Genomic DNA, 11,777 nt, shown 5'->3' with positions numbered 1-11,777 from the left:
GAGCCTGGCGCTGGCAGTGGGTGGCATTTGCCAGCATCCTCAGCCAGCGGCGAGCCCCTATTCAGCCTTGGGCACTGGCTGCTGTCCTCTTTAATTTAAAAAGTAAAGATCTACACAGTGTGTCTGCCATTGGCTATGCATCTGAGCATGCTATATGAACATCATACAATATGATCAGATGCATTACCAATGGCAGACACACTGTGTGGATCTTTACTTTTTAAATTAATGACCGCCCAGGGGCCGGCCAGAGGCTGCAGGGGCCGTCCAGAGGCCGCATTCACCGCCCAGAGGCCGCAGTGTCCAGCCAGAGCCTGCACTGAAAGCCCAGAGGCCGCACTGACCTCCGCACTGACCACTGCACTAACCGCAAGGAGCCCGCACTGACCGCCCAGGGCCCATACTGACCATTTATTTCTTATTTTAAACTGCAATAGCAGGCTGGCTATTGCACCCGGCCACTGCTTGCTGTCAATCAGCAGAGGAGGGAACTGAAGGAGAAAGTTCCCCATCAGGTGGGTGCAATAGCTAGCCTGATATTGCAATTTAAAATATCCAATAGCAGGCTTGCAATTGTTTCCAATTGGAGACTTGACACTGGTGATAGAACGCCGCCAGAGAAGGAGGAACAAGGCGGGCAGAGAAGGAGGAATGGGCAGCATTCCTGTGTACCCACTGCCTCTGCCGATACCGGCGGGGAGAGCAGCGGGGATTAAGAGGAACACAGACTGCTGCAGCCAGCAACAGTGGGTAGGAGAACGTTGACGAAAATTAGGTACCGGATGAAAATCGTTTTCGTCACATTACCATTAATTTTCGTTTTTATCACTGAAAAACGGACAAAAAACGAAGACATTAACACTGCTTGAGAGCCCGCACTGGCCACCAGAGAGCCCGCACAGCCTCCTGAGAGCCTGAGAGCCTGCACACACCCCCTGAAACCCTGCAAAGCCCTCCTGAGACCCTGGAAACATCAGACCATGAACCCGGAGGAACACAGGGTATGTAGCTTCATAGTATTCTGCATTGCTGTGTAACGTATTGCTGGGATTTGTAGTCCTCTATAGCCGGTGGTATTCTGCATTGCTGTATAATGTATTGCTGAGATTGGTAGTCTCTCTACAACTTGGAGTCAGTGGCAGATCTACTAGACTCACAGCTGCAACCAGGCCCTGGCGCTCCACCACTGACTCCAAGCTGTAGAGAGACTACAAATCATAGCCCGGACAGGAGGAAGAGGGCCCTGGTGACCTTTGACATTTGCACCAAAAGGCCCACCGAAATTCTCAGCACTAGGCCCGTGATGCTCGTAATCCGGCCCTGGGGCCCAGCCCTAAAGCTGTGTAAGGAGCCCCAAAATTTCTGATGGCTGCCCTGCCCGCGAGGTGGGGAATCTCTGCGCAGGGTGAGGCTGAGAGAGGTATCGCCACATCCTTGTGACGCCCACGCTCGGTTCAGAACAGTGTATAATCACGCGTGATTGATGTACAGCGGGTTCGGGCCGGGCGTACGTCACAAGTGGCAGAAGGAAAAACCGAAAATACAAGGGGGAGTTACACCTTTCCAAAGCTTTTTTGGCTTGTACAGTAAATGATCTTATTCAAACTTTACCATATTATTATATTTGCTGAGCGGCTAAACTTGTGTTGTATTCCAGCTCAGTTAAATTAATCTACTGGATCGGACAATATGAATTCCTGACTGAAAAAAGCACATAGAGAAGGACAATAAAGAAATATCGCTTTGCGGGTTAGTGTATTTAGTACAAGTGGTTATAAGGTTTGGCCCACTTACCAGTGAAGTTTCCTATGAAGCTGATACCAATGGAGATGTGGTTATAGTTTGTAGCGTGAGCACCAACAGTCGTCCAGCTCCGACCTACATACACAGCGCCGTCCTCACCAATGAGGAAGCTGTAAAGGAAATATTAGAAGATGAATACCCATCAGAATATTAGGCTACAAATACAAGCCAGCTCATAATACCACCGTCCTAGCACTGTGCAAATACAAAATATATATCAAAGTTGAATAGATGTCTCCTTTGTAACAAAATTTGTCTTTATTCCTAGTGGGGTAACAACAATCCAGCAGGAGCTTCCCCTGCTTATAGCGGTTGGCTTTTTCTATATTCCCTCTATCTCCTCCTTCTAAAAGAGCTGATGTGTTGGTCTGCAGTTGTCTGTTAAGTGTTATTCCTCAATGATGTGTGGTTATGCTGTAGCTACACACCGGGCTTCCATCAGGAGAACTTAAGGAGGCCCTGTCACCAGACTAGTCATTTCAACAAAAATGTTCGTATAAGATAGTATAAGGTAGTATGTGCAGTTAACATTTTTTATGTCTGTTACTTACCTGTAAAAGCCGCCTTTGTGTAGACATCCAAAACTGCTGCTGGGTGCCGCCATCTTGGATGTGATGTCCACAGCCCCAGCAGATTCAGAGCTGTCACTCAAGAGACACTCTATAGCAGGGCTACAAAAAATTAAAGTCCTGAGCTACTAGCCAGGCCTTAAAAGTTACTTGCCACCAGTTGCCCCACCTAACCCATACCCTGCCCCGACCTTAAATCCGCCAGGTCAGCGGCGTGACGCAGAGTACAGAAGTCAGTGGTGCAATGCCGAATACAGAGGCCAGCGTGTGACGAACAGTACAGAAATTAGCAGTACAGAGGTCAGTGTGATGCACAGAGGTCAGCGTGACGTACAGCACAGAGGTCAGTGACGCACAGCGCAGAGGTCAGTGTGACACATAGCGCAGAGGTCAGTGTGACGCACAGCGCAGAGGTCAGTGTGACACATAGTGCAGAGGTCAGTGTGACGCACAGCGCAGAGGTCAGTGTGACACATAGCGCAGAGGTCAGTGTGACGCACAGCGCAGAGGTCAGAGCGGTGTAAGGAAGAAAGAAAAGGGACTTACAGTGCACTTTGCTGATGGTATTCAGGTGCTCTCTTCTTTTTGCTGGTGGGGGCGGTATAGAAATCCTGAATGTAGGGAGATAAAAACTTTCTTTTCCTGCGCTGCCTACATTTCTCACTGTCTCTGTAGTCTTCCTCCCAGCCTATGGCAGCTGAGGTGGGCGGAGGAAGCTGCAGAAGACAGCCGCAGGGAAGATAGCGAAATTGAATGTCATCGAGGTGAGCCGTCGTACAGCAGAACACCCGCACTCTACTATCTAATTCTGCTTCACTGGACAAGGCATTTTCTAATTAGTTGTGTTTCTTACTTGTATCTGATGTCACACCATGTCTGGTTATCCATGTGATAATTCTGTATCTTCCTGACTTCGGCTTTGCATGTTTCTGTGGAGTTACAGAAGTCCCCACCTGTGTGGTGGATGATGACGTTCGATACTGGAAGACACATCCTCTTGCATTCGTGGGTGTGGTTCCGGGCTCCCCATTCTTCCCGGCTTATAATAGTAGGACAACCTGTGAATATTGATATGGCTATTAGAAATCTGATTTGAATTTCTGCCTGTGTCCCTGTTGCAGATTTTCCCTCACTTCCTGTCTTTTAAAAATGTTTATCGGCCAGACAGGAAGTGGGGGGGAATCTCTCTAACAGAGCACTGGATAGCAGTAAAACCAGAAAAGAAAACTTGACGGGAGTTTTAACCCCTCACCACTCCAACTAAAAAAAAAAAAAAGGTCTCGCTTTGGATATATTTTAAAGACTGTTAGGTGGACATCTGCAGCAGTTTTACAAGGACTTGTAGGTCTCATTCTTGTATACAGACTGACTATTCTTTATGTAGATAATACTTGATACTGCATGACTTCCGTGTTTTTCCCATTGTAGGTAAAAAAATGAAAGAAAATAACAAAGAAAAATAAAGGGATTCGGCAAATGAGAAGCCCAGAACACTTTTACAACCATAGGAAATTAAATAAAAACGTACTTTCAGCGGCACAGAGCACCGATAGAAGCACAGCGAACCAAATCATGATGATACCAGGACACAGAAAGTCCGATTTTTCTGCTGGAAGAAAAGAATGTTCAAAAACAATAACTGATCCACAAATGTAAAATAACAAATAGTGATATCTAGAGAAAGAGCGACACTGATCCCTAGCACAGCACTGCAATGTTATCTAACTGAACCTGAAATAGACATTAGACGGCCTTTCTAAAATTTTTTGCCCCTGATGAACTCTTTAAATAATTTTCAGGTCTCAGGGAACCCCTTGCTGCAACGAGTTCATTGGGGTCAGAGGGAAAATGTCCCCTATATGCATTGTCAGTAGGAAGAATGCCCTCCTTATGTTACATAGTTACATAGTATATGAGGTTGAATAAAGACATAACTATATATCAAGTCCAACCTATTGTGTGTGTGTGTGTGTGTGTGTGTATATAGGTCCCTGATCCATCTCATTCTTAAGAGTACCTGTACCCCTGTACTTTACGTTCTCTCAGGAAATTGTCTAAAAGCTTCTTGAATGATTCCACACTATTTGCTGAAATCACTGCCTGTGGCAGAGAGTTCCAGACCCTAACCGCTCTAACCTGATAAGAACCCCCTTTCGCCCCTTGTGTTGGAAATTTTTTTCTACCAATTTTAGGTGGTGGCCTCTAGTTTTTGTAATGGAGTTAATTTTAAACAGTTTATCGCTAATGTTGCTACCACCATTGAACATTTTGTACATGGAAATCATATCCCCCCTTAATCTCCTTACTTCCAGCGTGAACATATTTAAATTTAGTAGCCGTGTCTCATAGTTCTGGTCCTCCATTCCCTTAATGAGTTTGGTTGCCCTCTGCTGGACTCTCTCCAGCTTAAGGACATCCTTTCTGTGTACTGATGCCCAAAACTGGACCGCGTACTCCAGGTGGGGCCGAACCATTGATGTGTAAGGTGGCAAAATGATAGACTTGTCCCTGCAAAACATTCCCTTCTTGATGCAGGACAGGACTCTACTAGCTTTGCTTACAGCAGCCTGGCACTGCAATCTATTATTCAGTCTATGGTCTTTAATGACCCCCAAATCTTTCTCCATTTCCGACTTCCATAGCGGGGATTGTATAACACGTTGCTTATTTTTAATCCCAAAGTGCAAAACTTTGCATTGTGTCATGGCTGTTGTGTGGCTCCTTATGTTATTAGACTGGGGTGTCTAACTGTGTGGAAGGAGATTGACCCGGGCAATACAGGAAATCGAGGTAAAAGGAAGTGGGAATGAAAAGTAGGACAGTCATGTGTCATGGGATGGATGGGCACCATGATGATGATCTCCTGGTGATGTTGTCGTGAGGTCTGGTCGTGGTGACATGCGGGGGTTCAGTGGGCAGATGTGGATCCTTGAGAAGAGGGTTTGATAATGGGTCAGACTCGGCATAGAGGAAAGAAAAATACAAGGTGGTCAGAATCTGTGCAAATGTATGAAAAAGAAGTACATTCCTAACTCACCATTGGGTTTATCTGACATTCACTAATTCATTAACCATCACATTTGTTTTCCGCTGCTGAAATGTGTTTTGTTATTGGTGTTGTAGATACTACACCTGTATTTTTGGCAACTTTTGTCTATATTTGTTGTATTCATATCACACCCAGACAAATGCCCTCTAAAATTGAATTTACTCTGGTATGAGAAGAGATAGGGTGGTACTTACGATATATCTGGCAGAGGCTCGTCTGGAATATCTTAAACAGCAATGTGGAGCTACCACAAGGGATGATCAGTCAGCTGTCAGTGTGCATGCCAATCCTGCTGCTCACTGCATCAGCAAGCGGCAATTCTATCCACAGAGAACACAATGTGGAACAATCACTGTTTCCATCTATTTATTGATGTAGACGAAGCCTAGTAAAGTATCGCCAACCCTGTTTCTTGTGTGAACACTCCCTTTCTTTAGATGTTCAGATAACAGTTAGCAGGTGGATCAAACCGCCTGAACCCAGCTTCTCACATACTAGTCCAGAATCTCTCAGTCATTACAATGTAACTTTTTTCTTCCTTGATATGTATTATAACATTCAATACCATGAGTTCATTTATCAGAAAGTAAACTTTAGAGGCTATTATTTTAGCAAGGGAAATATTCACTCTGCAGTTCACGTTCACATAGATTAGTACAGTGTTTTTCAACCTTTTTTGTGCAAAGGCACACTTTTTTCATGAAAAAAATCACGAGGCACACCACCATTAGAAAATGTTAAAAAAATGTACCTCTGTGCCTATATTGACTATATATAAAGACACATGTCCATTGCGTTAAACCTATAGAGATAAGATATGGTGAGCCTGGTGAGATAAGTACCTGCAGCCTGGTGAGATCTGTACACGCAGCCTGGTGAGATCTGTACACGCAGCCTGGTGAGATCTGTACACTAGGGTTGCCACCCGTACGGGAATGACCCGGACAGTCCGGTTTTGGAATCCTGTGCCCGGGTACACTCCTTTGGCAGACCCGGGCACAGGATTCAAGCCGCAGACTTGCTCACCTGACAGCTGGCTGTGAGTGGCGGCGCCGCGGCGGACGGCGACTGTGAGCGGCGGCGGACGGCGTTGTACACAGCCTGGTGAGATCTGTACACAGCCTGGTGAGATCTGTACACAGCCTGGTGAGATCTGTATACAGCCTGGTGAGATTTGTACACAACCTGGTGAGATCTGTATACAGCCTGGTGAGATCTGTACACAGCCTGGTGAGATGTGTACACAGCCTGGTGAGATCTGTACACAGCCTGGTGAGATTTGTACAAAGCCTGGTGGGAAACTGCCCTAAAATCATTAGCCTGTATTGTTTTACAACAAAATGTCACATTTCCCTTTAAGAAAAAGTATCGGTAATTGGTATCGACAAGTACATGAGGGAAAGTACTTTTACTTGGTCTTGAAAAAGTGGTATCGGGACATCCCTACAAGGAAGAGAAACTCAAATCTAAGATTGAGCTCCGCACCTTCACATGGACATACACTTGTCAGTTTCTCTGACACAGAAGGAGACAATGAAACACCAGTAGGATCTGCAACACCTGCGACATCTGCAAAAGATATTAAAGGAGAACTATGGGGTCAGTGTTTTTCCCCATAGTTCTTCTTAGGGTAACGGGAGGACACAAACTAGCGTCCTCCCGTTACCCTAAGCTCAGTATACCGCGAGCTACAGCTCCGGGTATACTGAGACGCCACACCTGGAGCGGATCCCGACGTAGATGGCGGGATCCGCCCAGCTGTGTGACTGACAGCTAGCTCTGCCTATCTAGAGGCAGGGCCAGCTGTACCCGCCCCCTCCCCCGTCCGTTCCGCCAGTCAGCGCTGGCAGATCGGAGCGGGGAGAGGGGAATCCAGCCCTCCCCCTGTCACGGCAGAGAGCTGTGACAGGATCGAGAGGTGAGCGAACGCCGGTATGTGTTCGCTCACCTCCCGATCTACTGAGCCGACCTGTGACAGTCTCATTGTCACAGGTCGGCTAGAACTATGAGGTGAGTGGAAATCAATCACCTCATAGTTCTCCTTTAAAGCTAGAAAAAGAAAACTTGTTGACACTTTCTCTGGTGCCCAGTCATCCACATAAAGAATTGAAGAAATCTAAATCACGTAAATCTTTTACGTGAAACCTTTAGTCTCTGTATATTCCAGTTGTAAACCCCTTGTAGCTTCCTTATTGATGGCGGTCTTGTTAATCACGTACACATTTTGTTTTCTTAGTTTGTGTCATTTCAAGGAATTCAGAGTCAAATCCAGTTGTTCATCCGGGGTATCAGACAATGAACTGTCCTTATATGTGTCTTTATTCAACCTCAAATACTATGTAACTATGTAAATTAACTTGTTCATAGCTTACAATCCATTTCATTAGTTTAAAAGAGGCTTCATCCTGCTCTCCATTCCTGTTTAATCAGACACATCAATGAGAGAATTTTCTTTTTTTGGGTTGTAACTGTGAGGAATAAGTGGCAGGTTTTGAAGTAAATATTTGTTATAATTTACAAATATAAAATGTCACAATCTCCTCCGCATGTAATTGCAAACAGATCCCTGAGGACTGTCACGAGTGATCACCAGAGGATCTCTAAAAGCGCACAGATATTTTCTATGGAAACTTTAGATGATAAACTACGGATCTCTTTTGGAAATTGCAAAAGAGTTTAAATAAAGAAATGCAGTTGTGGTGGGACCTTGAATGTTTTACGAGAGCAGCAGATACCAAGAGGGTTAAAGTGACATTAAAGGCTAATTCCCCCCCATGCTGGTGTAAGGACTTACCTTAAATTAGGGGTGCCCATTAGGTAGATCGCAAAGCGAACACTGGTAGATCGCGATCGGCTCACTGACCTGTGTCCTGTCCTCCCACTGTGCTCGTGCGGCTGAATGTGTCGGACGCCGCAGACTGGAAGGAGAGACGAGAGGAGACTTGGGAAGCTGCTGCAGTGGGGGTAAGAAAAGACAGACAGGAGAGAGACAGCAGAGAAAGTGAGAGAAGAGACAACAGAGAGAGAAGAGATAGCAGATAGAAACAGGGCAGAGAGCGCAGGGAGAGAGGAGAGAGAGAGGAGAGGGCCAATTCACACCACAAAGTTGGAGTTCCACAGTGTTCGGCCGCTAGAACGCATTGGAACGCAAGCCGGCCGGCTCCCTGCGTTCATGGGCGGGAGTGAGCGTGACGGTGCATTGAAGTCAATGGCACCACAGCCACGACCCCCGCCCTCAGTGTGATCGCCCGCACCCGGAACACAGGCACATTAATGCCTGCGTTCTTGTCTAGCCTGATCTGCAAAAATGCAGCATTTTTGAAGATCGCACTGGACTGCAACGCAGGCACTAATGTGCCTTAATTCCGGGTGCGGCGATTGCACTGGGGGAGTGGCTGCGGTGCCATTGACTTCAATGCACAGATACGCCCCTCCCGCCCCTGAATGCAGGTATTTTTCGTTGGTAGATCTCATTGAGCTCAACATTTGAAGAGTAGATCTCCAGACGAAGAATTGGGGGCACCCCTGCCTTAAATGATGCCTCTTGATCCGATCATCTTCTTCTTTTCAGTAGTTTTCAGGAGTCCCTCCAGCGCTGGTGCCCATATCTCATCCAGCGCTGACTGCTGTGTCTTCTGTGTCCCACGGAGTCTGTCCACGTGCACGCTGCCGGGCTGCCTGCATTGACTTGCACTGTGACTCTCCTCTTCTCTCGGCCAAAGATCTCTACTATGCATGCGCCAGAGGCGGGTCTAGACTTTGCGAGGCCTTAGGTGAAACTTTAACATGAGGCCCCACTCACAACCTTAATGGAAAATTGATGGCTGTGTGGTGTGTTCGTAGGCTGTGGGTTTCAGGAGGCTGTGCTTTTTTTTTAAAATAATTTTAGTTTATTTCACTTTTTTATTTTTACTTTTTATATATTTCACTTTTTCAACTTTTTTGTTTTTTTAGTTTATTAAAATGTATTTTTTTAAACTTTTTTTTTCATTTTTAATTTTCATTTATTTCACTTTTATAACTTAGTTTAAGTTAAAACTTTTAGTTTGTTTTTTTTTACTTTATTGCTGGTAACAATAGCCAGCCTGCTATTGGATATTTCAAATTGCAATAGCCAATAACAGGCTGGCTACTGCACCCACTCACTGCCTGCTGTCAATCACCAGAGGAGGGACCAAGTTCTCCATCAGGTCCTCCTGTGCTATTAACAATCCCTAATTCCCTAAGAGCTTCTTTTTCATAATCTACTACATTCAAAACCATCACTGCTCCACCTTTCTGCACATTTTTCACTACAATTTCTGTATTTTTTTCAGAGGAAGTCTAATGCCTCCTTTTCTCCCTTAGTTCTACCACTTCGTGGCTGAGTTGCTGTTGTTCCCAGTTGCTTCCACTTTGTTATAATACCAGTAACAGGTGACCGCGGAATATTTAGTAGAGAGGACATGTCACGGAACACCTGAAACCAATGATTTGGAGGGGGGGCCCAATACTTTTGGCAATATAGTGTATTAAACCTAAACTTCTTTGTATTGTTTCTAGTCTCTTCTGCCAATAATATCAACTCCTTCTCAACATGTTTCTGAGAAATGTATATTCCGATGCCCCCTATCTTGTACAGGGTAAAAATCTGACCTAGTCTTAACTGAGTTTTATATTGGAAAGGGGGGAGGGGGGGCTTCCTTAGTGAGTATTCGAAAACTATCCCTCGCACCACTCGCAGTGCTTAAACCATGTAATGTGCATAGATCCTGAAATTCCAGATATTCCCATCTGTCAGTTGGTGGTCCTGTAAGAATACCAATATCACCCAATGTGTTACCAAAATATTTATAATGTTTTCTAAGTGTCAGTGTCTTAGATTTGAGTTTCTATTCCTTGTATTAAATCTTTTACATGAAAACGTTAGTTTCTGTCCATCCCAGTTGTAAACCCCGGCTTCCTTATAGAACACAGTCTTGTTGGTCACGTACACATGTACGCATGTACATGTACTTTGTACACAATGAACTGTCCTTATATATTTGTAATTCTTGTTGTATTTGCTGTATAGTTACACGCACTTCCTCCTCCAAATGAGCTTGTTCATAGCTTACAATCCATTTCATTAGTTTAAAAGAGACTTCATCCAAAACTGCTCTCCATTCCTGTTGAAATATCTCATCAGACAGATCAGAGAGGATTTTTTTTTAATTCTTAACCCTCTCAGTATCTGTTGCTCTCTTAAACATTGTGCTGCCACAATAGTTGTATAGAAATATGACAATTCATAGCCATAGTTAATATTCATACAAATGGAATGAGAATTTATATAGTTTATTTTCCTTAAAGGAGAACTATGAGATGAGTGATTTCCACTCACCTCATAGTTCTAGCCGATCTGTGACAATGAGACTCACAGGTCGGCTCAGTAGATCGGGAGGTGAGTGAACTTGGTTTATTCAGGGCTCTGTGAGGTCTCACCAGCCTGGTTAAACCCCACAGAGACCTGGTGAGACCCCACAGGCCTGAGTGGGGCCTCATGTTTAGGTTTCGCCTAAGGCCTCGCAAACTCTAGAGCCGCCTCTGATCACAGGAGTACCAAGCAGCTGGTGCCCAAGGTTGAAGAAGGGCCTGACGCTGGGCCCTGGTAGGGGAAATGGCACTTTCGGCATTATGCCAAAAGTGTCATTTACGGCCGACATGTTTCGGCGGCCGATATGTTTCGGCGGCCGATATATCGGTGCATCCCTAATATAAACGGCTGAGCTTGCAATCGGTTTGAAATCCTGCAAAGTTTTTTTGAGAGAAGTCTATAATCTATGTGTGCTGTTTTTTTTTTTTCTTTTCTGGGTGTTGGGGAGGGGAGAGAAATTCCTGGGTCCGGTCAGTATTAAAGACGGGCCTGGTGGAAGTAAAGGTATTTGGTGAGTTCAGCTATCTGATAAGGATTGTCCGCAGGGATTACATCTGTTTATACAGGCGAGGTATAGAGGTCTCAGCAAGGAATAAATCGCTAAGCCCTCGTTCACACCTGAACGTTTTGTAGCGTGTTCTACGCTCGACGAACGCTCTACAAAACGCTCAAAAATATAAATCCCATTGTATTCAATGGTCTCGTTCACACCTCGGCGTATTTCCGCCCGTCCCTAACGCGCTACAAAACGGCCCACGCCTGAAAAGGTACATGTACTACTGGGCCGTTTTGTTGCGCGTTTCCATTGGGATACAGCCAAGTAGCCTTCGGAAACGCACGTTTGTCGCGCGACTTTTTTACCGCGAATCGCCTAGGTGTGAACGAGACCTTATACAACAATCAAGAATAAGTAAATAAGTAATGCTTGTGGTGCTTGCTAACACAACCGCCCCCCCCCCCC

At 45.3% G+C, this 11,777-nt stretch overlaps 1 protein-coding gene across 1 annotated transcript in view; it reads right to left on the bottom strand.

The window, feature by feature from the left end:
* Positions 1-11,777, bottom strand: part of LOC108793206 (peptidoglycan recognition protein 1-like) — a 17,871-nt gene that overhangs the window by 2,415 nt on the left and 3,679 nt on the right. The window contains exons 2-4 of the mRNA XM_018564160.1: positions 3,901-3,981; positions 3,226-3,430; positions 1,795-1,913 (exon numbers count right to left, since the gene is read on the bottom strand). Coding sequence (XP_018419662.1) covers positions 1,795-1,913; positions 3,226-3,430; positions 3,901-3,981 — 405 coding nt within the window. The remainder of the gene's footprint in view (positions 1-1,794; positions 1,914-3,225; positions 3,431-3,900; positions 3,982-11,777) is intronic.

This window comes from Nanorana parkeri, unplaced genomic scaffold (genome assembly GCF_000935625.1).
Source record: "Nanorana parkeri isolate BGI_ZX_2015 unplaced genomic scaffold, ASM93562v1 scaffold731, whole genome shotgun sequence".
NCBI lineage: Eukaryota > Metazoa > Chordata > Amphibia > Anura > Dicroglossidae > Nanorana > Nanorana parkeri.
The sequence above is the reverse complement of the archived record's forward strand: the minus strand, read 5'-3'. Positions and strand labels throughout refer to the sequence as shown.